This window comes from Acipenser ruthenus, chromosome 2, assembly GCF_902713425.1.
Source record: "Acipenser ruthenus chromosome 2, fAciRut3.2 maternal haplotype, whole genome shotgun sequence".
Lineage (NCBI taxonomy): Eukaryota > Metazoa > Chordata > Actinopteri > Acipenseriformes > Acipenseridae > Acipenser > Acipenser ruthenus.
The window spans coordinates 61,799,381-61,826,121 of record NC_081190.1 but is presented as its reverse complement, the minus strand read 5'-3'; the positions used below and the strand labels follow the sequence as shown (position 1 = coordinate 61,826,121).

The following is a 26,741-nucleotide window of genomic DNA, read 5'->3' as shown; positions in this document are numbered from 1 at the left end:
TTAAAATGAATGACGTCATAAAAAAAAACTGTATGCATTACGTGTACCTTTTAAAATAAATTAAATTCAGTTGTCTTATCATTCATCCTGAGCCTCAGGGTCTCTAAACCGCTGTTGAAAAACAAATTGGTAAGCTCGCTGTACATCCGTGTGTGTATTGGCTGGAACATTCAGTATGATATGCATTATATTATTATTTATAACCTGGCATTTAAAAGAGGCCCGGCATCTATTTACCATATTTCCCAGCAGCCCTGGCGCTTATTAGAGACCCGGTGAGTATTGGAGACCCGCGATTATTTGAAGTTTTACGATAATAATAATAATAATAATAATAATAATAATAATAATAATAATAATGATGTAAGTTTAGATCATACCCATGACTACCTTGGCATCTAATACACTTTATCAATTTCGAAAGCTTGCTGGGAAGCTTCACGAGTACAAAGCAGTTATATATTGCTTCTCCACTGCATTAACCTGTGCTCCTTGGTTCCACACTTGGAAATACCCCTGCAGTGTGCAAGCTTGTAGCAGTGGGGAACCAGCCTGACAGGCTTTACAAAGAGATAGGAAAGTATCGTAACACATTGAAACCAAATTAACTGTGCCAGAGAGAATAGAAAGGCACACCAAAGGTAGAAAGGTAGATAAGCTGGATTGAACCTTGTGTATTGAATTGTCAGTATGTTTCTCACCTTGTTGTCGAAAATTAAATTAATCAGTGAGGGTTGCAGGGTTTGATAGGTATGCATGCAGCACACAAACACAGCACACAAACACTAACGTTGGCTACAGTGTGTTTAAAATATTTGTTTGTTCTGTATTATATTATTCTTGTGTTTTTGTCTTTTTTTTTACTGTGTTCACAGATTCTCACAGAAAAGCTCCGTTTTTCATTTGTTAAGATCTTAAAATTGCCAAATATTGTTGCACTGAAATAGTGTTCTTGTTTAAATCTAGGGCTTCATAAACCTTTCATCTTGTCCTGCAATAATATTCATTTCAGGTAGCTTAATGCGTCTGAACCGCCGTGGTTGATCATAATCTGCTTAACTGTGTCTAAAATAAGCACAAAGTTATTAAAAACGCATCTGAAGGGCTGTCACAATGATTTTAAGGGTACTGTGGAATGGTACAAAAGTCCAGAGCACAGTTGTATGGTGCACAAGTAGTTAAATCTGATTTGCTCAGCATTTGCTTGTAATGAAGATAAGCTGTTTTCTTGAAACCGCACTCCCTTTGTTTTGTTCTCATCAATAGAATGAAAGCTCATTCTGCTGAAAATAATAAAACATGAATTAATTCAAACATGACTGCTCCTTTTTCTTCAGGCAGTTTTATCCTTTCTAATTAATACTGAATTCCATATAAGGAAAAGTAATTAGTGTACCCGGGACCGCATTCACTTGTACAAAAGAGATGAGCACCACACAATAGTGGTCATTTTGTAAATTCATTGTACAAGTTATTAAAGACAGACCAGGTGATGGTGAAATAGAAACCAATATGTGAATATTGCATAACATAGAGCAGCATAATTTTTTTTTTATCTGTTCATAGATACATGTGTTATTATTATTATTATTATTATTATTATTATTATTATTATTATTATTATTATTATTATTGTGTTTTTTTAGTCATGCTTTCCTTTTTACTGGGGTTGGGGGTCAGATAATCAGCAACCTTGAAACGGTCCTTGTTATCACAGATAAATTACACTTTACACAATACGAAAGTATTTGAACACAATTTCTCCAGTCTGTTGCTTCACTAGTCTATTTAGTTTTAAAATATTTAGTCATGCAACATGCCTGCCTATTACTTGTAAAATCTATGCTCTTTAGTGAAATAAAAACAATGCATTTACAGTGTTTTCATTTCCCATTTATTTTGTTACCAAGTAATTGGCAATTCAATTTAACATGATGCAAACAGTGATGGCTTTCAGTGATTGCAGCCACTAGTGGGGATGTGGAATCTCAAAGCTTTCCCTCAGTCATCATTCCTAAACAACAAGTTTTAGTGGAATTGGAGCTAGTCCTGTTTGCTGGCTTTTTCCTAACTTGCTGATAACAAAAGGCAACCACTTGAGCCTTCTGGACGGCCACTTCAGGTCAAGTCTATTTTTGTTTTGGGGACAGAACTATGTCCAGGTTTCCTGAGAACTGGCGCCAAAACAACTTTTTTGTTTGTTTGTTTACAGGCTTCTTATATGGTCACATTTATTTAAGTATCCCAAGGACACATTTTGTTCTCTTTGCATTTATTTATTTATTTATTTATTTATTTATTTATTTATGTATGTATGTATGTATTTATTGTTTCTTTGTTTGTGTTTAAATTTAAAGTTTAAATTATGTATTTGTTTAATAAAGTACTTATTTGTTTATTTATTGTATGTATTTATTTTTAGGTACTCCCATGCCATCCTCTTCATCCAGTCCATCAGTCATTGAATGTTCACATTCCCAACCTCCATCACCCAATCTCCATGACAACCAGAGGCGGTTGCTAAGTAATAATACCACCCAGCCAGTTCATGAATTTGACACAGATGAAGAATACACTGCTGGGTTGTATTTGCCCGTAATACAGTCTGGCCCAGTTCCTGTATTTGTTCCAAGTAACGGTAAGAACAGATTACCCTCCATTGGTTCTAATCATGAAAATCATAGTGCAACTTAAACCTAATAAGATCACATCAGTATCTATGCATATTAGCACGTGTTTATAAGCAAAACAAATGCCAGTGTTATCACTGAATTTGTAAAATGAATGTAATGGTAAGATTAAGATGACATTTGATTAGAGTTTGATTTTATCTGTGTTTAATCTAAGAAGTGAATTTTAATCCACTGCATTCTGAACACTTCTATTATCACAGCATACTGTGTTGCTTCTGATATACACGTATTTAAGGGCTGACAAAATACAATAGTAAAAAAAAAAAAAAAGATGCTTGTATATTCAGGTCAGTTTATCACAGGCAATCAGTGTTTACTTAAATATTAAAAGTAAATACTCTATACTGTAGTTTATAGTGTCTTTGTAACAGAGACATGAAACTAGCATTAGGGTTTTTTGATGGTCAGTAATTGTAACATAATTATACAGAGTCAACTTGTAATGAATAGAATAGGAGTAGGAACAAAAGCATTTTATTCAGTAACCTTATTATTGTCAAAATAGTTGTATTCTTGGTGATAAGGACTAGGAACACAACAAGCCAGTGTACTATATGTACACAATATTGCCCCGTCTAAAACTATACTGTAATAAAAAATAAAAAAAATGAATGGAAGAATGAAATAATTGAATTGGAATCCAAGTAAATCAGTTGAATTCCCAGTTTTCTCTGGGGTTTTTGTTCATCAGATTTCAGAAAAAAATACCTTACGCTTCTGTAAAACCTGTAACTTTTTTTGTTAAAAAATAAAGGTGATATGTTTCTTAATTAAATACAACCAGAAAACGAATATGTAGTATTAAATGAAAACCGCAGAGACTCTTGTAAGCTAAATGCATACATATGTTGAATAGAGAAACAATGGTTATATTTATGAAACATACTTGTTACTTGTTTAATTTAGTAATTTAAGTTACATACAAATACAAATTAATTTAAATAATGGCTGCAGTGCTCACAATACCAGTTTCTTGAGTACTGTCTGTAAATATCCACAAAATCATGACCCTGGCCTATTAATTGTTTACCAAGGTTTTAGTATTCAAAGCTATGGGAAACCTTTAGTACAGCTATTTGATGTGCTTCACTGTTTTGAGATGAAAAAAAAAAAATGTTCAGCCCGCCCCCTTTAAATAGTAGTGCTGTATATTTATTTACCTGTGAAACTGAGAGAAACTACTTTAGGCTATATTGTTGTAGTTATTTATGACATACATAATCCTTTTGATGTTTTTAAACTGTTATTGAATCCAACATTTAAACGCATGTCTCTGGAGGCTTATCAGAAAGACAGATACAACTTATTCCCCTCAAAGCTGTAATGGTAAGCAAGCGTCCTGTCATACTGCAGTAGATTGGCTGTTAATGCAATTTGCCCAAAAGTTATAGTAGATTTCCTGCAGACAGAACTAGAGGATCAAACGCTATTAACATGCTTTACCATGCTGACTGAAACCCAGTTAAAGATTATGGCTGATCTTCCATCCGTGTTAAACAGAAAAGTCATCCATTTTCACCCCAGGTGCTGGATAACCCAGTAATTTCTAAATCTAAATGTATGGTCTGTAACTTTGTGATTTATATATTTTGTTCCAAAGTTTCTATCAGTAATAAAATGTGTGGGATCTTGTGACAGGGTGGACTGAGTGGTCTGACGTCACGGCAGAAGCAGGAAGGGAAAATAAACTGACACCAGAGAGTACTGCAGGTAAAGTAAAGAATCGGCTGGCTGCCGTCTTTATTAACAAATACAAAAATAAATAAAATATTCAAACAAAAACACACTGTGCTCGCAGAGCAAAACAAAAGGTTTAAACAAAACATATCTCGAACACAGAAATAATAAATAAACCATACAGGTCAGGCTGGGCAGTCGCTGTCACTGTTCCTGTATTGTTTTATCGTTTACGTTTCTTTCTCTCCGTTCTCGTTCATTCTCTCCTTCCAACACCCACCCCGAAGCTGGAGAGCTGCAGCCTTTTTATATCATGGCCGAGGGGTTTAACTAGCCTGCAATTAATTATTCTAATTACCCCTCGGCCACAATCTGCACAAGTTTTTAAATTACTATGTGGATGGGGCTTCCCCTCCACGTTACCAAATAAACAAACGGCTACTCCGTCATCTAAACATAATAACAATAAATACAAAAACAAAACCTGCGGCGCCTCGCCGTCATATAAATTACAATAAAAATAAATAAACAATACAAAATAAAACAGGGGCGGAGGGGGACCCCGCTCTAAAATAAAATAAACAAAACCATGTACAGGGCACCTCGCCCTATTATAGATCTAAAAAAAAAACTAGCAAAAAAAATGATGTTTTAAAATTCAACCTGCAGACATGTAATACCGTAGTATCGGGTGTATATATATATATATATGCCACTTGAATCTACACAGACATAATGAATGTCACACGGGGCTCTGTAGCTGGTACGTTCTTGAAATATATATCAATATAACAGAACATCATTTCTTTCCAAACTTCCTGTACCTGTTTTCACTTGGCATGTGTGTTTTTTTTATATTTATTTATTTATTAATGATGCTTAGTATATTGTTTTTAAAGTCAGTGTGTGTGGTTCATTTATACGAAGTACCTCATAGAGGAGTTCAGCTATAAAACTTGGTGCATAAAATAGTAAGCTGCTTATTTCGTTCTCTGAAATTAAATGATTCCAAGGTCTCACCTGAATAATGCACATGTTAATTTGTTTTAAGACCAGAGCTATAGCGTTGTCAGTCTTCCACACAAGTATATATTTAACTGTACTATACAGATAATTAAATACACATGGTTGCTTAGGTTACTAATTTCAAGACAACACTTAATGTCAAAGCTTTTGCAAAAAACAATCTGTTTTCCTTCCTGTACCAAATTAAAAATCTGAAATTAATTAGTCTGGATGGAAATGTAGCTCAAGGATGCAATGTGCAGAGATGTCACCAACCTAAGCTAATTATCGCAGAGTTGCTTATACTTTTTCTTTTATAGCAATATCATATCTGTAAACTGGAACAAAGACTGTGTGTTGTGGTATAATGTGGCAGACCATACAACCATTAAAATGCATGTCTTCTTACTGACTGTTTGATGAAATCAAGCTTTTATTATTTTTACTCTGCAGATCTTCTGAAAGGCCTGCTCAGTGAGCTTCTCTCTCTGTGACTACTTGGCTGACATGCATTTCGATGTCAATTACCCTATTAGGAACTCAGTCTAGTACTAACCACATTTTAACAGGATGCACAGATCTGACTTGTAGGCATGTCAGTCCCACTCTCAAACTTGACTAAGGATTTCTATTGTCAGATGCACTGGGCATGAAAGCAGCAATTTTACAGCACAAAAATTCCAATAACATTTACTGTGGTCGACTGAGATTGAAACACACGTGAGCACTGCTCAGTCTTGGTTGCTTAAGCACCAGCTTTTCTGGCGGTTTTCCAATTCTTGCATTTTCGTACATGTTACTTGCTGTGGGGTAAATAGACCATTGGCTCATGGTTTATTGCACTGTGTACTCAAAGCATGACGGAATAATTTGAACACTTAAAAAAAAACATGCACACATTAAAACATCTTTGACCAACATTTGTGGTGAAAGTGTTGAGTTATGAGCCAAGTAAGCACATGCAATTAGGGGTTGAAACTGAATCACTTTGTTGGCTTGATTGCATCCTCGTCCCAAGCTGAACCACAAATGAAAGCGTCTTTGTTGGTAAATAAAATTGTAACAAAATAGAAAAACTGTCAATACACAGCTTCATGGTGTTTGTTTATTATATGGAAGTACCACTATACATTTCTTCTCACTGTTTCTGAAACCTATCATAAAACTAATGAAGGTTCTGAATTATCAATTTGTTCTTATGGCCTCATGCACTAAACAGTGGTAATGTGTTTTGCACGCAGAAAGCCCCTTACGTGCTTTGTGCACCTGCTGCAGTCATTAAGCAGTGGCACGCGACCTTGCGCGTGGAATGAAATGCGTGTAAAGAGGTACCGCATGTGAGTCATTTAAATACAATTAATAATGTTAATTTATGGACATGTATTTAAATTGTTTCCCATAATTACACCAGGGAGGTGCTTGATATGAAAACCATAATCACTTAAAGGTGCTAACTTTACCAAGTGCCTCTGCGTGTGTTAAGTGTACCTCTTATTGAAACCAGGTGGTGTCACAGAAGCAGCAGAAGAGCTCCACAGGAGAGTGAGAAGAAGAGTCAGGCAGAGAGTATTTCGGACCAGGCAGACGTTACTAGTGCTGTGTGAGGAGGAGATAATAACGAGATACAGACTGAGCACAGATCATACTAGTCTTATATGTGGGGCCCCGGAAAATTAACAATATCATGAATTTCACAGAAATCATGTATTTGAGTGCCTACCGTGAAAAATATGCATTTTATTTTCTTTACATTATTTTACATTACTCTTCACCTCACTTGTTCATTTCATACTTTTATCAAGTAGAAGCAGCATTACAGTAGCTGTACACGGTGCAGCGTGAATGCCGTGCATTTGGTTACTACGGCAACGGGGTCAAACAAACACCGGTTTCATGATTAATGAATTCCTCATACTGTACAATGATGTAACATGCAAGTCAGAGGCGGGAAGTTTAAAATGGTTGTTTAGCTCGTGTTGATGTATTAGTTTGCAGTGTATGATTAACATAAAAAATGCAGACAGCTGACAAATCAAAAAAAGCTCAATTCATTTCAACAGAAGATCGTGTTCAGAGCTACGAATAGGGGACGTTGCATGCAGATGGTGGGATTCTGTTTTGCTCAACTTGTAATGTGTCTTTGGATCATCTAAGAAAAGGTACTATTGACAAGCATCTTGACAGCGCAGCACACAAAAACAAGAAAATTACTGAACTGAACAAGCAGGTCACAATCACAGGATTGTTTAAAAAGAGCACAGAAAGTGGAGAAACACGTAATATCAACATGTTTGAATTGGTGGAAGCCTTAGTGCAACAAACATGCCGATACAACGGCTGGTCAATGAAATATTACAATTTTTTTTAATGAAAAAAATCCCAAGTTGTGGAGCCGTGCCTAACTGTGACACACCCAGACGAGAGTATCTCCCTAAAGTGTATGCAGCACACAAATAATATTTAAAAGGCAAAACGAATGATTGAGTGTTTGCGTTGTATGCGGCGAGGTCACTGATGATCAAGGCCACTGTGTTTTGTACATTATTTTCATCCCACAGAGCTTTACAACTGCTTATTCTGAGGAGCTTACTGCTTACTTAGTAGATGCAGATGCTTGTGGAGAATGGCATTGATTTCAAGTGTGTGTCTGCCTTTGTAATAATAGACAATGTAACAGAGGGAGAAACACTAGCTGTTTACGTCTATGCTTAGTTGTATAAGATGTTTTTTTTATTTTTTATTATGATTATTTTAGGTTGTTAGGTTCCAGTGGCATACATGATGTTATATAATTTACTAATATTTTGACAGTATCTGTGGTTTTAAAACTTCATAAAAAAATATTTGTTTTTATAAATAAAAACACAAAAGCTTTGTTTTAGCCATTTCAGGTTTGCAGTTAACATTTCTCCTGTGTTTAATATTTTGGGATTAAAGGCAGCAAAATAGGCTATGGGAATTACATGGTCATTGTTTACAGAACTCGAAAATGTTGCTGAATATGTCATTCAAGGTAGTTTTTAAAAAATCTATTTTGTCTGCTTGTTGCTTTTTTTTGCAACCAACACAGACCATTTTAAAAGGCCTGTTTACATTTTTAAGTTTGTTTCATTTTTAAAGATTTCGTATTTTTCAATAGCAACTTGAGTTCCAATGTTCCAATGTACTCGTACATCCTCAGACAGTCTGGGATATATGAAGATTGAGGCAGGTGTATATGCAACACTTTTGGCTATGTTAATATATTTATACTTGTGATATTTAAGTAGGCTATGCTTTAAAATGGCTTTAAAATATACAAAAAAAACTGTAAATGTCCAATAAATGAATGTACACAGAGTGCGAGTTGAGGTGCAGTCATAAATACAAGCAATCAAATGGCATCTAATGTTAAAGTGACGTTTCGCCAAACACCTTTTGAAATGTGAATAGTGAACTTTTAATTGACTGAGCGAGTGCTTTGCTGTCTTTTGACTAATATTACAAAATGAGATTAAGTTGAACAAACAAATATTTATTTGATATGAAGAGTTAAACAAATGTTCCATTAACAATTACTTTCTCTGCTTTGACTATCTCGTAGGACACTCTGATTTGGGACAAGACCCCCGCCCTCCTCCTACGGAGTGCATTTTTGTCCATAATGTTTCTTGACGTTAATGTTCTCGCTGATTCAGCACCAAAAAGCCTTTCATAATTCCCCACCACTTCTTCTGCTAATACATTTAGCTCCTGGTCGGTAAACTTTAGATTCCTCACTCTGTCCTCCTTGGTCGCTGTCATTGTGACAAACTCAGAACTGTACTTACCTTTTCTTTCCAGTGCTATAGTACTCTGTGTAAACCTCATGCATAATTCCCCGTGTTGAATTCTGTGCGTTGTGACAACTTGCAAATTAACCATTTAGTGCGCTTTATTTGTGCATATAATTAGTGAATAGAGCGACCGCTGGTTCGTTTTTGCGCGCGGTGTGGCTTCCCTTTGCCACGCGGTAATTCTGGTCATTTACCGCTGTTAAGTGAATGAGGCCCTTAGTATGGCTTTGCACTTAAAAATATTGTTTCAACCACTCTTAGTAAGAGTTATTTTCAATTATCTACAGCTATTGCTGTTTTGCAGGGTTCCATTTTCTTAGCTATTCCTTTTATGGGAATGGTTAATTTTTTTACCTGTGAACTGTAGCATAAAAAAATTAACCATACGTACAATTCATAATATTACATTTATTTAGAAATCCCAGTTATATACTCCTTGTACAAAAGCAATCACTGTCCTTTTTTTCAATTTGAGATATTCCTAAGAGCCTATTTGTTCAAGTGATCAAATGAAGTAAAATACATGTGGCACATAACCAAGCTATAATTAGAAATTTGAATTGTTATATTGTCAAGGGATAAGGATAGTGTTAGGTTGAGCTCATTAAGATTCTAAAAAAATATTACAAGATAGTTATAATTTGTATTATACAGTTTAGTTTATTTGATCAGTGGTGGCTCATCGGAGGAGGCACTGCCTACTTGATCATTTTAAAATAAATACATTATTTATTTATTTATTTATTTATTTATTTATTTATTTATATGTGACATGCAACGTATTTATTTTACACGGAGGCAGCCACCCAAATTCAAATTCTCCTCTCAGTCACCGCTGTACGTTTGGAGGAGGCAGACACAGGCAGACGCGTTCTTGCCTCTATAGCCATGATTAGCACGTCTAAAATAATAGCCAAAGGCAGCATCCCATCCCCTTTTGCCTGTTTTAGCAAGTCACCGGAGGTGTGCCATCCCACTTTGATGATCTCAGATGCTAACACTGACAAGAGTGAAAAACCAAGCTTTTCTTTGCTTCAGTTGCTGTAATGTACTGTACTAGATTTTCAACATTCAAAAGTGGCAAAACATATTTCAGACTGTAGGTTTTATGCTGTTCAGCTCCTTTGAAAAGCTTTTTTACATATGTCTAATTGATGTGAAAAACCCAGGGGACACTTTTTCAGTTCTGTTATCAGAATAGCACTGTTATTAAAGTGTCTGGTTATAATCCTCTTCTGTTTACTATATACAGCTATGGCCAAAAAACTACAAAGTGATATTGCAAAAGCTACCGGAAGCCGTAATAGCAGTACAGCATTTCATGTTAGATTTCAAAATGTCACATTTTTCATTTTTTCTCAGTTTTTTGTTAAGTATATTGAAAACTACAAAGCGGTATGTAATTCAATATGTTAACGTAATATTGTTCCACAGGCTTCATTCGACTTTATGAAGCAAAATTTGTTAATTCTGTAGGGTGATGCAAAACTTTTGGCCATAGCTGTAGATTTATTATTTACAGACGTTTAAAATATGTTATATTGTTACTTTACTTTAGATAACTTGGTTATATTTTTATACGCTGTCTATATCTATCTATCTATCTATCTATCTCTCTCTCTCTCTCTCTCTCTCTATATATATATATACAGACGTGCTCAAATTTGTTGGTACCCCTCCACAAAAAACGAAGAATGCACAATTTTCTCTGAAATAACTTGAAACTGACAAAAGTAATTGGCATCCACCATTGTTTATTCCATATTTAATAGAAATCAGACTTTGCTTTTGATTTTTTATTCAACATAATATTGTAAATAAGAAAACAAATGAAAATGGCATGGACAAAAATGATGGGACCGCTAACCTAATATTTTGTTGCACAACCTTTAGAGGCAATCACTGCAATCAAACATTTTCTGTAGCTCTCAATGAGACTTCTGCACCTGTTAACAGGTAGTTTGGCCCACTCTTCCTGAGCAAACTGCTCCAGCTGTCTCAGGTTTGATGGGTGCCTTCTCCAGACTGCAAGTTTCAGCTCTTTCCATAGATGTTCGATAGGATTCAGATCAGGACTCATAGAAGGCCACTTCAGAATAGTCCAATGTTTTGTTCTTATCCATTCTTGGGTGCTTTTAGCTGTGTGTTTTGGGTCATTATCCTGTTGGAGGACCCATGACCTGCGACTGAGACAGAGCTTTCTGACACTGGGCAGTACGTTTTGCTCCAGAATGCCTTGATAGTCTTGAGATTTCATTGTACCCTGCGCAGATTCAAGGCACCCTGTGCCAGGCGCAGCAAAGCAGCCCCAAAACATAACCGAGCCTCCTCCATGTTTCACTGTAGGTATGGTGTTCTTTTCTTTGAAAGCTTCTTTTTTTCATCTGTGAACATCGAGCTGATGTGACTTGACAAAAAGCTCCAGTTTCGACTCATCTGTCCAAAGGACATTCTTCCAGAAAGATTGTGGCTTGTCAATATGCATTTTAGCAAATTCTAGTCTGGCTTTTTTATGTTTTTCTTTCAAAAGTGGAGTCCTCCTGGGTCTTCTTCCATGGAGCCCTCTCGCTCAAAAAGCGACGTATGGTGCGATCAGAAACTGACGTACCTTCACCTTGGAGTTCAGCTTGTATCTCTTTGGCAGTTATCCTTGGTTCTTTTTCTACCATTCGCACTATCCTTCTGTTCAATCTGGGGTCGATTTTCCTCTTGCGGCCACGCCCAGGGAGGTTGGCTACTGTTCCATGGACCTTAAACTTCTTAATAATATTTGCAACTGTTGTCACAGGAACATCAAGCTGCTTGGAGATGGTCTTGTAGCCTTTACTTTTACCATGCTTGTCTATTATTTTCTTTCTGATCTCCTCAGACAACTCTCTCCTTTGCTTTCTCTGGTCCATGTTTGGTGTGGTGCACACAATGATACCAAACAGCACAGTGACTACTTTTCTCCATTTAAATAGGCTGAATGACTGATTACAAGATTGGAGACATGTGTGATACTAATTTAAGAAACTAATTAGTTTGAAACATCACTATAATCCAATTTTTTCTAAGGGGTACCAACAAATGTGTCCAGGCCATTTTAGAATAATTTTGTAGAATAAGCAATAATTAATCTCTTTTCACAGCTTCTTTGCTTTATTCTATGACATACCAAAGGCATGCAAGTATAAATGATAAAATAGCTTTTAATTTCATCACTTTTCAGGAGGAATGAAGCATTATTTCAATGAGCTGTAAGGGTACCAACAAATTTGAGCACGTCTGTATGTATATATATATATATATATATATATATATATCTATATCTATATATCTATATCTATATATCTATATCTATATCTATATATATATATATATATAGATAGATAGATATAGACAGCGTATAAAAATAATATATATATATATGTGTGTGTGCGTGTGTGTGTATATGTATGTGTGTGTATATATATATATATATATATATATATATATATATATATATATATATATATTGTGAGCGAGCTTGCCACTCACTCAGGTTCGTTGCCCCTTTAAGAACTGCGACCCAGCACACAGAAATTGATTTTTAAAGCGCGGTTGTGCTATTTCTAATAATACACAAATCAAAACACACAAAACCAAATAAACACCTAGCTCTTATCGAGCACTAACTACACACGCAGGAACCTAACTAACACAGGACGGCTATGCCGTTTACCTGCCCCAAAACTTAATTAAACCACACAGGTTTGCACTATACCTTTTCACCGGACTGCTCGGAAGCAGAGCACCTATCCTGCTTCCTTCTACTCAGCAGCCTTGAGCACACTGGCTTCACTCCTTAAATACCCTACACCTGGTCCTAATTTAATAACAACCACCAGGTGCAGGGGATAATTAAACAATAAAACAATTAACCAATTTAAATTAAACAATAAACAAATACAATTAAACTAAAACCAGTGTGCATTTTCACATGTTTTCTGTGCAGGGAGGTTTTAACCCCCTCCCTGCTGTCTCACAATATATATATATATATATATATACACACACACACATACACATATATATATATATAATGCTCATTTGCCAGCTACAGCTCCTGTCATTCAAAGCGCCTACTTTGAAATTAGCGGGTTAAGGTGTATGTAAGCTTTTGCTTTAGGTATATGGTGACAGTTAGTAGTTTGATTTGAAAATGGGGCGCAAGAGAAAAACACTTATGAATATTGTGCAGAATACCCTGACCAAAGGCTGAAGTCTCTGCGGCAGGACAAAGCGGGCCCGTCTGCCTTGCCTGTGACTCTGAGTCCGGCTGTGCTGAAGCAGGAGAGGGGGAGCTCAGACTCCAAGTAATAAGTGCAAGTTAGTTCTGTTCAACTATCTAATGTTTTGTTCTGTGCATATTATTTTTACTCATACATTTATGCTATAAAGGTCTGTGTAATACACTTTTATATGCTGCGTTTACTACGGTTTATTTGAGACAATTTATTAAATGCATAGCTCAGCTATGACCAAACGTTATTTCAATTAGAATGTTGGTAACCATGGTTTTGTTGCATGTTGAATATGATAAAGGGGTTTCGCTAAATGAGATGTTATTCAATGGCATAAAAAGTCTTTTTTTTTTTTTGTTTTTTTTTAAGCATAAAGGTTGATTTCACCCATTCTCTGCTTGAATTGAAAAATAAAGATAGAAAAAAACCATGGTAAATTCTTTCTAAAATAAACGTTGATATTAATCGTCGATTTGGCAAAAAAATAAAAATCGAATAGTAGCAAGAATAATTATGAGCATCAACAATTTACTCAAAGCCTCCACTAGTGTTTCCTACTATTATAACAACCTTGACTTGCATAAAGAAGGGGAAACATTGAGTGAAATAGCTTGCATCACTTGATTTTCAAGGTGTGGTATCTGAAGCATAATCAACAAGTACAGAGAAACATCACCTGTAATTGACAAATCCAGGACTGGAAGACCAAAAAGCTGTCAAACAAGGATGAGCAATACTTGAAGATAATATCCTTAAGGAATAGAAAGAAGACAAGCGTTGAATTGACAATAGAACTGGCAGAAGGCACAGGTGTCGTTGTTCATCAAATCAACAGTCCAAAGCACCTTTGACCATTGTTCCATAGTCCAATTTCTGTAATAATTGTAAACATCTATTTCTTGTAACTTTTTTTCCTCATCCACATAAGCAAAGCTTTTGCTACAAATGATTTTTCCTATAATTATTTGTTTTCGAGAAATTTCTAGAAATTATAAATTTCCATTGGGGTATGTAAACTTTTGACTACAACTGTGTGTGTGTGCGTGTGTGTGTGTGTGTGTGTATAAACACATTATATATATATATATATATGGATAAATAGAATCAATACCATGACGCCTGGAGATTTAAATAGAATCAATACCATGATGCCTGGAGATTTAAATAGAAATGAATAGTAGATTGTTACATCATTAACTATGCAGTAAATTACATCAAATACACATTAATAGATTTAAATAGAAATAAGTGATTGTAGTTTCCATGTGATCAAAAGCCTATTAGTACTTCCACTGTTTGATTTTGACAGAGGTATGTACCATCACTTACAAATTAACAGCTAATCCCTAGCATGCTTAGTAGGTTTGAGGGACAGGGGCAGAGTGACTAAGAATTTGACAGTTTTGTGTGAGAGAGGTATCTTAATCTTTACACCCATGATTTATACACAGACAGCTCCACTTTTTATTATTATTATTTTTTTATTAAAAAGACATTTTTGATTTTTGGCAGAGCAGTGTACACTATAGTAGTTTTTTATTTGACAAGTTTCCCAGTTGAATTAATTATTGTATAAAAGTCTTAATTTGACTAAAAACATTTTATTTACATGTATTGTTGACTGTTGAAGGTTCATATTGATCACAGATAAAGATATGCTACTGACTTGGTCAATATTCTGAAAGCACAGTTCTTAAAATAATATAGACAGTTGATAAAGGTCATCACATTTTGATATTTGGCTTTAATAAATACCAAACCGTAGGTGAAAAATGTCAGTTGATCGACTTGGAAAAGCTAATGAATTCAGATCTTTTGTTAGTCTTCACTTTCAGCCACTGCTTTTTGTTGGAGTGTTTTGAATACAATTTCGCCAGAAGTAATTTCGAAGTAATGAGTTTCAGTTTAACTACCACCTGATGTCTTTGTATGTTTATTAAGACAGCAGCAGCAAATTGCAAAGCAATTTAGTAAAGTTCGTATCTCTTAATTTTAACACTGTTTCTTCCAAAGCAGGTAAACAACAGTTTTATTTGCCTCTTAAGTTAAAAATAAAACATGATTTTAATTGGATTCAGGTGAGTCGTAATTTTATGTTTAGATATCTAATTTCCCTATCCATCGTGTTCTCTGGCAATCTTGACCATTCATTTTATTTTGTATTTAATTTCACAAGCTTCAAATCAGTTAGGTCTGCTCTTTGATCAGAGCATTGATTTTGAAAATATAATTCAACTGCTTCTTGCTTATTGTTAATGAAAGCTGTATCCCTGTAAGCTTAAGCAGCTGAGAACATAAGGAAGACACAGTCGTTACATTCAGTTAGCATACAAAGAGAGCCAGAGAGAGAGAGAGCACTATAGTGACCCTTAAAGAAACTGAGTGTTCCTTCACTGATCACTGACACACATCTTACGGCTAATGCTTTGTGCTGTGCAGTCTGGAATCTGGGCATTTTCAATTTTATCTCGGTCTCTGAACAAAGAATTTTTTCAGAATGGAACAGGCTTGCCCTTATGGTGTTTCACAAAGCCTTTACGCTTCATTCTCTTTCGTGGCCTGATGCAAAGCTTCTTTCTAGCAAACCTAGCAGTTAAATTAGCTTTATGCCCCAGGTACTGCCCTGGTGTTTAATTGTCTTTGGGGTCATCACGGTCCACCTTCAGACTGAAAGCATTTCTTAGTCTCTCTTTAAAACCAGAGAGGCTTTGTTCCTATGTCTTTATTGTCCATTCCATTGCCTCGCCAAGGTCTGTGCTTGTTTGTTTTCCATGTCTTTTAACATGTCCTGACAACAAATCCCAACAATGGATGACGTGAAGTAGCTTTTCAAGCTATAATGTCCAAAACTTCTCCAACCTCTGTTGATATTGTTTAAGTTCTGTACCCCTGCCTATCAAGCTGTTGAACAGAGTTTCTACCAACTGCCCCCAAATGCAGTTAAGCTAATAATAATGTCAGTTATGAGGAATTTATTTGGAACATTTGTAATGAAAAATAAAATGATTTTTTCAGTTTGCTCTGTGTACATGATGTATTTAAAATCTCATGTTACCAGTTACAGTGGGCAACCATTAACACTGCATGCGTATGATTTTAATAACAGGGTTCCCCTTTAAGGGACTGTGAACAGCATGGGGCATGTAGGACTGTCTCGTTCCAGAAATTAAGAAACCAGAGTTCAAGCTGTGTAAAGTATTCATTTACACTATATACAAGAGTCATTGTTTTTCTCCAAGCTGGCTGCTTGGGTAAATCCACCAAGTCTTTACGCAGCCCCCTTGGTCACAAAGAGTATCGAGATTCCTTTGGCCACTGGTCACAGAGACACAATAAATAAATGTCCATAGAATGGTTAGTGCCTCCTCGCTGGCTTTGTCCTCGCTCCCGCGTATTACCAAACAGAACTAACTTTCCAAGCTAACACAGTCCCCTATATGCTATTGTCTTGGTCCAATCAATTCAGCAATAGCCAATCACTAGCTGATTGGATTATTGCTTAATCACGGTATTGATGAGGTGGAACCTGCGTGGGTGCCCTTACCAAGTGTGTTCCTGTCAAACTGGAATAGAGTGTTGACATTTTCAATTTTCCTGGTAGAAGTGGATCACAATAAATTCCATTCTAACACCTTGACAGACTATTGATAGTGGAACTGGCATATTTGGGTGTCATGTATCAAATAAATTATAAGCTTAACTTTTGCTTTATAAGAAATCCAAAAGTTATAATCCAACTTGTGTCCATAAAGCAAATGCTAGCCTCTTTTTAAAGATTTCTTTCCAGTGTAAAATAAGAATACCTGTATTGGAGCACAACCAGAAAATACAGCATTATTTTCAATGTATATTACATAAAGTGCTTGTCTAAATCTGTGTTTGTGAAAGTCACTGTTAACAGTACCTATCATGAATAATGGGGTCCCAAGCAGTGATAGGCTACAGTGTAAATAATAAGGTGGAAATTGAGAGGTTAAACACTTCTTCATATTGATGGTTAAAAAAACAAAATGTAGATATGAGGCATAGGCACAGTGATCTGTATGAAAGTGACTGTCAGCAGTACAAGCAATTCATCCTTGACGAATGTGAGTTGCAACCAGGATCCATGAAAAGTGTCTGTATTATTAAAATATCAATACCAAAATAAAAGCTGCATTTAGGTAATAAATATGTGGCTGAGTGGTGCCCTACATCCCTAAAAGTACAGATGCCCAGGTCAGCTACTGCCCCAATATACACCTGGTAGCCTGTGCCATACAGCAGAGCCATGTATATTCTATACAGAATGAGCCCAATCAGTAATTTACACTCCTTTGTAGGTACAGTCGGTGCCACTTCATCAGGAAACTGATAATCAGGATTGCTGCTTAAATGGGACAGAACTCTGGAAGACAGTTCTTCACAATGCTGTTTATGTTGTTTAATTGGGACATCACTTAGTTTAATTGGGATACAGTATTTTCAAATGATGAACAAAGATTGCTTTTCAGCACAAGACAGGTTTGCGTAGTGCAGTGCAGTGCAGTGATTATGTGATTACACTGACTTGCGTAAACCAGTGGTTTTTGCCTCAGCTGTCATTTGCGAGTTGTGAAAACGAGTCGATTTGCCTCTGGCTCAGAAGGTTGAACTCTTGAAGGAGCTGGAGTCTCCTGTGGTTTCCCAGGCTGCTGTGGCAAATAAATTTGGTGTGTCAATATCACAGGTGTCTCGTCTTGTGGTAAGATGTGATTTCATTCTTTTTCATTTAATTTAGAAATAACAAACAATGGTTAATTTTGTTTAGGAATAAAAAACGTATGAATAAAAAGACTTCAAATGATGCATATAACAGTTATTCATAATATGATGTGATTTAATTATTTTTCTTTTTGCTTAGAAATAAAAAAAACAGTAAAAATACTTCTCTCTTGTGCATGTAGTGGCATCCTGCTAAAGCAGCAACAACTGTACTTGCAGCATTGTTTTTGACATAGCATGCTGGAACTTGCGTTAGGTCACACAACAGTTGATTGAATGCACAGAGATCTGAGCAAATTAATAAAGTTGCGTAATTTTGTGTACTGCATACATCGTTATTTCACAGACATGTATATTTATTGTTTATTTTAATATATATATATATATATATATATATATATATATATATATATATATATATATATATATACACTACCGGTCAAAAGTTTTAGAACACCCCCATTTTTCCAGTTTTTATTGAAATTTACACAGTTTAATGTCTCAATGTACTCTGAAATTAAAGCATGGAACAAATAAACAATTGGAGATAAAAAAGAAATCATGGAATCGTTTTGTTTAATAAAATGTAATCTAAATTTTTGACTCATCAAAGTAGCCACCTTTTGCAGCCGAACACATTCGTGGCATTCTTTCTACAATGGAAATCAAATATTGTTCGGAAGGTTCTTCCCAACACTGTTGCAGAAGTTCCCACAAATGTGTTGCACTTGTAGGTTGCTTTGCTTTCACCCTTCTGTCCAGTTCATCCCAAACCAGCTCGATGGGGTTTACGTCTGGAGACTGTGCTGGCCATTCCAGGATTTGAAGCCTACCGTCTTGTTCTTTTCTTCTAAGGTAGTTCTGACATAGCCTGGAGGTATGTTCTGGGTCATTATCTTGCTGTAGGATGAACCCCTGACCAACTAGGCGTATACCAGAGGGTATTGCATGGCGCTGCAAAATGTTGTGGTAGCAGTTTTGGTTCAGGGTGCCACTCTGTGCAAGTCGCCGACTCTGGATCCAGCAAAAGAGCCCCAGAGCATCACGCTTCCTCCTCCATGTTTGACAGTTGGTGTCACACACCGAGGAACCATCCTTTCGCCTACTCGACGGCGTACAAAAACCCTGCGTGATGAACCGAAGATTTCAAATTTTGATTCATCGGTCCATAAGACCTTCTTCCAGTCTTCAGTAGTCCACTGGCGGTGCTTCATGGCCCAGGCAGGCCTCTTTTTCTTATTTTGCCATCTTAAAAATGGCTTTCTTGCTGCCACTCGACCTGTCAAACCTGCAGCTCGAAGTCTTCTCTTCACAGTTGAAACTGAGACTTGCTTACTTCGACCAGTGTTAAGCTGTTGACTCTCAGAAACTTGTCTTCTGATTCTGTTGTGGCTTTGGGTCTGCCAGACCTCTTCCTGTCAGAGTTTCCTCCAGTTTCCAAGTGCCTTTTGATGGTGTAGGAAACTGTACTCACTGACACCTTGGCTTTCTTTGTAATTTCTCTAAAGGAAAGACCTACACTTTTAAGGGTTATAATGGTCTGTCTGTCTGTCTTCCTTTGTTAATTGCCTTTTTCTCGCCATTATGAGAGCAATATACTACTTCCTGCAGTACAATACTGTCCAAATAATGCTTAAGAGGGTGTAGTAACACAGTCTGTTCCAACACTGCTTTTATACAGACAGAGGGTTTGTAAGTAATCAACAAAAGTTGGGACACCTGTAGGAATTGTTAGCATCAACTTTCAAGGCTTAATTTACTTCCATTGCTGCAGAACAGCTGTAAGTTGTTAACCCATTACTTGTTCCCTGAAAAAGGCCTTTTTGTATAACTCTGAAATGTACAGTATTTTTCAGTTTTTGGTAACCTAAACTTTTTTTTTAAAACTTTTGACCGGTAGTGTATATATATATATATATATATATATATATATATATATATATATATATATATATATATATATAGCAGCAAGAACCATTTTTTTCAATGGAAATCACTTTTACAAAATCTACCTGGATAAAACGATCTCGGTGACTGACACTGATCTTTGTCCAGTGTGAATGTGTTATTCAATCAGTGAAAACAAAGACCTTGGTAGGCTAATTCGATGGCAACAGGCGTGAGGAGGTAACAATATCGAAACATTGTGCATTGAGAAAAGCAGGAAAAATATGAAGCAATCTATGCTGGGTATGTTTTTCAAGAGAAAGGGCACGTAATTACTGTATTCCGCATATAAGTGTACTTTTTATTTTTTTCATTTCTTTACTGTTTTCTTTGTTGATCAATGTGAAGCCCTCTTGAAAGAACTACTGTATACTGTATAGAGATATTCAATTCAGTTTGGAGGTTTCTTCATTATTCTAATACAGCAAATTGCCAAACTATTATAGTGAACAACCTGATATAACGAACATTTCTCCAGGTCCCAGGGGGGTTTGTTATAATGCAGTTAGACTGTGTGTATGTATGTGTATGTGTGTGTGTGTGTGTGTGTGTGTGTATGTGTATATATATATATTATATATATTTCTTTCCTAGACATTACCATCACGGTTTCTAATTGTACCATCAATACTACAATCTTCTGCAAAGAAACAGACTCTCATTCATATCTAAGATACGACTCCTCACATCCCAAAGCTTGTCGCAACTCCATTCCATACTCCCAATTACTAAGACTGAGACGCATTTGCAGTGATGATAGTGATTTTTTGAATAAAACAAATGACGTGTGCATTTTTCAAAAACAGTGGTTTTCCAGACACTATACTTAGAGAAGCTCAGTTAAGAGTATCAACAATAAACAGAAAGGATGCCTTGTACAAAACCAAAACACAGAATACCAACAATCATGTTCCCCTTGTTCTTACATATCATCCTATAACCAAAAAAGTACAACACATCATACAAAGAAATTTTAGCATTCTTCAAGATGATCCTTCTACAGCTCCTATTTTCAATAACCCTCCCCTAATGTCATACAGAAGAGACAAAAATCTAAGAGAGCATCTGGTCCACAGTAACATTCGACACAATCTTAAGGGTACGTTTCCATGCAATAGGTTATGTTGTGCAACTTGTAAATACATTCACAGCAACACAGTAGTTAAGGGATCAAAATCCTCATTTACTATCCATGATACTTTTACTTGCATTAGTAAAGGAATAGTATATTGCATTGGCTGCATCAAATGTAACAAGCGATATATTGGTGAAACAAAACGATGCTTGGCTGATCGCTTCGTGGAACATCTGAGAAGTATACGAATTAACACCTCTACCTTTCCTGTCGCCAGACATTTTAACAGAAATGACCACACTATAGAAGACATCACAATTTGTGGGATGGTTCAATGCTATGGAACTAATGCTGTCAGGAAACAAAAGGAATGTGAGCTTATTTTCAAACTAGGCACATTGGAGCCATTTGGAATGAACATTCTATTCTGAGGTCATCATCATCATCATCAACATTCTGGAATTTTGTTTAAAAGACTACTTGTTTGTTTTTTATCAACTTCTTAAAGCACTGTTTTTTTTGTATTCAGCCGATAAAAGACTTGTAGTCCAAAACGTCCTGATAATTGATTTGTAATCAATTATTCTACCTTTTTAAGTACCTGAAATATCCTTTTTCTTATTGATCATTTTGGTACACAGCAGTTTTCCTTTTTCTCAAACTTTATATATATATATATATACAGATGTGCTCAAATTTGTTGGTACCCTTACAGCTCATTGAAATAATGCTTCATTCCTCCTGAAAAGTGATGAAATTAAAAGCTATTTTATCATGTATACTTGCATGCCTTTGGTATGTCATAGAATAAAGCAAAGAAGCTGTGAAAAGAGATGAATTATTGCTTATTCTACAAAGATATTCTAAAATGGCCTGGACACATTTGTTGGTACCCCTTAGAAAAGATAATAAATAATTGGATTATAGTGACATTTCAAACTAATTAGTTTCTTTAATTAGTATCACACATGTCTACAATCTTGTAATCAGTCATTCAGCCTATTTAAATGGAGAAAAGTAGTCACTGTGCTGTTTGGTATCATTGTGTGCACCACACTGAACATGGACCAGAGAAAGCAAAGGAGAGAGTTGTCTGAGGAGATCAGAAAGAAAATAATAGACAAGCATGGTAAAGGTAAAGGCTACAAGACCATCTCCAAGCAGCTTGATGTTCCTGTGACAACAGTTGCAAATATTATTAAGAAGTTTAAGGTCCATGGAACTGTAGCCAACCTCCCTGGGCGCGGCCGCAAGATTAAAATCGACTCCAGATTGAACAGAAGGATAGTGCGAATGGTAGAAAAAGAACCAAGGATAACTGCCAAAGAGATACAAGCTGAACTCCAAGGTGAAGGTACGTCAGTTTCTGATCGTACCATCCGTCGCTTTTTGAGCGAATGTGGGCTCCATGGAAGAAGACCCAGGAGGACTCCACTTTTGAAAGAAAAACATAAAAAAGCCAGACTGGAATTTGCTAAAATGCATATTGACAAGCCACAATCCTTCTGGGAGAATGTCCTTTGGACAGATGAGTCAGAACTGGAGCTTTTTGGCAAGTCACATCAGCTCTATGTTCACAGATGAAAAAATGAAGCTTTCAAAGAAAAGAACACCATACCTACAGTGAAACATGGAGAAGGCTTGGTTATGTTTTGGGGCTGCTTTGCTGCGCCTGGCACAGGGTGCCTTGAATCTGTGCAGGGCACAATGAAATCTCAAGACTATCAAGGCATTCTGGAGTGAAACGTACTGCCCAGTGTCAGAAAGCTCTGTCTCAGTCGCAGGTCATGGGTCCTCCAACAGGATAATGACCCAAAACACACAGCTAAAAGCACCCAAGAATGGATAAGAACAAAACATTGGACTATTCTGAAGTGGCCTTCTATGAGTCCTGATCTGAATCCTATCGAACATCTATGGAAAGAGCTGAAACTTGCAGTCTGGAGAAGGCACCCATCAAACCTGAGACAGCTGGAGCAGTTTGCTCAGGAAGAGTGGACCAAACTACCTGTTAACAGGTGCAGAAGTCTCATTGAGAGCTACAGAAAACGTTTGATTGCAGTGATTGCCTCTAAAGGTTGTGCAACAAAATATTAGGTTAGCGGTCCCATCATTTTTGTCCATGCCATTTTCATTTGTTTTCTTATTTACAATATTATGTTGAATAAAAAATCAAAAGCAAAGTCTGATTTCTATTAAATATGGAATAAACAATGGTGGATGCCAATTACTTTTATCAGTTTCAAGTTATTTCAGAGAAAATTGTGCATTCTTCGCTTTTTGTGGAGGGGTACCAACAAATTTGAGCACGTCTGTATACATACAGTGCACTCTGTTTATAAGAATCACTGATATGCAAATCAACATATAGTGATCAAAACACTACTAACCAATGTAAAATAATCCGCTTATAAGAATCATCCCGAGGCTTCGCAACAGAAAATAAGTAAGCCATAGATGTTTAAATGCAGTGGTAGTCCTGACAGTAAAATACTGTACTGTAATGTAATTTTAATTCAAAGGCCATTACACGTAACACTGCACGGCAGTTAAACTAGGCACCCTCACGAGACGATCGCTTCTCAAGTATACTGTAGTAAAATAGGATTCTGCATCCTTGAGTAAATATAAGTCATAACCGTGATCGTATAACAAGCTGCTAATCCACGAGGACTTGTTTTGATATATTGTCCTCAGTGATTGAGCATCATTAACATTTGTATACTGTAGTTAAACTGCCGATGGCACGCCTTTGCTAATTGTAATGCGACAGAGTGGCCGAGGACCTTGTAAATTATCAGACTAGAGTCTTGATTTACATTTTTAAACCGGTGTTGGTTTTATTTTTCTTACACTGCGGTGGCGAAACAACCGCTAATAAAACAAACAAAATAAACCTAGCTGTCAGCTGGAGAACTACACTAACTAACAGTACTTCATGTGGAACAAACACTAGATCTCTTACTCAAGTTTTGGTTTCTGCTTACTTTTACCTCTATACCCCCATCACAAAGCTATCGGCTAAGCCATTTCTATCGAGGTGTCATTAACTTTAACAAGCAGTTAACAAATTGACTATTATCCATAATTCGTTAAGGAAAGCAGCTGTGGATATTTCGTGGGCGTGCATACATGCAGGAACTCGTGACATCTAGTAGTCAACCCATTACACTGCAGCCAAGTTCAGTGTAATAGGTTACAAGCTTGTATCATTCTCATACTAAGTTTGATTCTGCACCACTGTAATCATATCGGTCCGCTTTTAAGAATAATCCGCTTATAAGAATCAAAACACCCGGGACGGGTGTGATTCTTATAAACAGACTGCACTATATATATATTAGGAACACCTGCTCTTTCCATGAAATAGACTGACAAGGTGAAAGCTATGATCCCTTATTGATGTAACCTGTTAAATCCACTTCAATCAGTGTAGATGAAAGGGAGACAGGTTAAAGAAGGATTTTTAAGCCTTGATACAATTGAGACATGGATTGTGTACTGTATGTGTGCCATTCAGAGGGTAAATGGTCAAGACAAAAGATTTAAGTGCCTTTGAACGAGGTATGGTAGTAGGTGCCAGGTGCGCCGGTTTGAGTGTGTCAAGAACTGTAACACTGCTGGGTTTTTCACGCACAACAGTTTCTCGTGTGTATCAAGGATTGTCCACCACCCGAAGGACATCCAGCCAACGGCAGGCCAGTGGTCGAAAACGGCTCATTGATGAAAGAGGCCAAAGGAGGCTGACACGAATTGTGCAGAGCAACAGACAGGCTACAGTTAGTCAACTGACAGTCCAGTACAACATTGGTGTCGAAAGACCCATAAAAGAATGCACAACTTGTCGTACCTTGACACGAATGGGGTATGGCAGCCGACGACCTAACAGAGTTCCACTTTCAGCAAAACACAAGAAACTGCGGTTGCAGCGGGCTAAGGAACGAAAACACTGGACACTGGAGGATTGGAAAAACATTGCCTGGTCTGATGAATCCCGGTTCTTGCTGTTTCACACTGATGGGAGGACTAGGGTATGGAGAAAACCACATGAGTACATGCACCCATCGTGCCGTGTGTCAACATTGCAGGCTGGTGGTGGTGGTGTGATGGTGTGGGGTGTGTTTTCATGGCACACATTGGGCCCCTTGATAAAAGTGGAGCAATGTTTGAATGCCACAGGATATCTGAACATCATTGCCAATCAGGTGCATCCCTTCATGGCAGCAGTGTATCCATCTTCTAATGGATTTTTTCAGCAGGATAATGCCACATGCCACAAGGCTAGGATTGTCCAGGAATGGTTCCACGAACATGACAGTGAATTCAGCTTACTGCAGCGGCCTGCCCAGTCACCAGATCTTAATCCAATTGAGCATCTGTGGGATGAGATGGAATGAGCTATTCGGAGTAGAGATCCACTACCAGCCAACTTGACACAACTGTGGGAAGCACTGGAGTCAACATGGGCCAGCATCCCTGTGGAACGTTTTCGACACCTTGTAGTCCATGCCCAGACGAATTGAGGCTGTTCTGAGGGCAAAAGGGGGTGCAACTCAATATTAGGAAGGTGTTCCTAATGTTTTGTACACTCAGTGTATATATATAGCATGGGAAATGTTTTCTCTCTTAATAGACCTCTCGCTCATTCATCACTTGCTGTTCCCTTTTGTAATGGGATCGACAGCATTTCAAATAAACCTCCCCTTACCTGGTTAGTTTGAAATGCAGTCACCCCCATCTGTGCCATCGCTCTAGCTAACATGCAAATGAGGCCACAACTCAAAGGTTATGCCGACCACCAGCACTAACACAGACGGTAAAGGACGGGGCAAAGTATGTCACCAAAACCGTGTTACAGTACAAAGGCAGTTTGCTCCCATTTGCTCAAAGTGTTTTCATCAAAATCAGGGTCAAGCGCATTTGCCCTGGCTTCATAGGTTTGCCCCATCATCAAAATTGGGCCACAGATTTCCTATTGTGCATTTGTAGATATGTCTTTGTATTTTTTTTTTGTTTGTTTAAAATAAAAGTGATAAGAAACAAAATGTGTTGTGTGTGAAACAACTGCAGTAATTGTTCAGCCAAACTGCTTAGTAATAACACAGTGCATTAGAGACATTCTTTTCATTTTTGTTAGGGATGCAGCTCCGAAAGTGAAGTAAATAGTTTTTGAATATACTTCAGAGACACACAATTTGAGAAAAGCAACATAGCCAAATTATATTGTGGTATTTGGGGAAAGGGGACTGTAACAAAACAATGACCATGAAACACAATACACAGCATGCCCAACACCTAGCTGCTGCCAATCCTGGAAAGTGGTTTACCTGCCACTGCAGGTCCCTGGCTAAATAGTTAAGAGCTTCTCCCTCCAAATGCAGCCTAGCCTATAAGGCTCCAAAAATAGTATCATGAACAAACCCATGGGATAAAGTTGTGCGTATCTATCCGTCGCATGACAACCAGTACAATTTCATCCCCTTATCCCACAGGGGAACACCTCATAAAATGACTTCTCTGG

The 26,741-nt window shown here is 36.9% G+C and overlaps 1 protein-coding gene across 19 annotated transcripts in view; it reads left to right on the top strand.

Moving 5' to 3' along the window:
• Positions 1–26,741, top strand: part of LOC117409088 (teneurin-3) — a 428,090-nt gene that overhangs the window by 295,120 nt on the left and 106,229 nt on the right. For 12 of the 19 annotated variants that reach the window (XM_034014709.3, XM_034014715.3, XM_034014712.3 and 9 more), the window contains 2 exons: positions 2,423–2,638; positions 4,332–4,403. The exons of 6 other annotated variants lie outside the window; for them this stretch is intronic. In XM_034014709.3, coding sequence (XP_033870600.3) covers positions 2,423–2,638; positions 4,332–4,403 — 288 coding nt within the window. The remainder of the gene's footprint in view (positions 1–2,422; positions 2,639–4,331; positions 4,404–26,741) is intronic. One more of the 19 variants, XM_034014714.3, reaches the window with a different exon arrangement.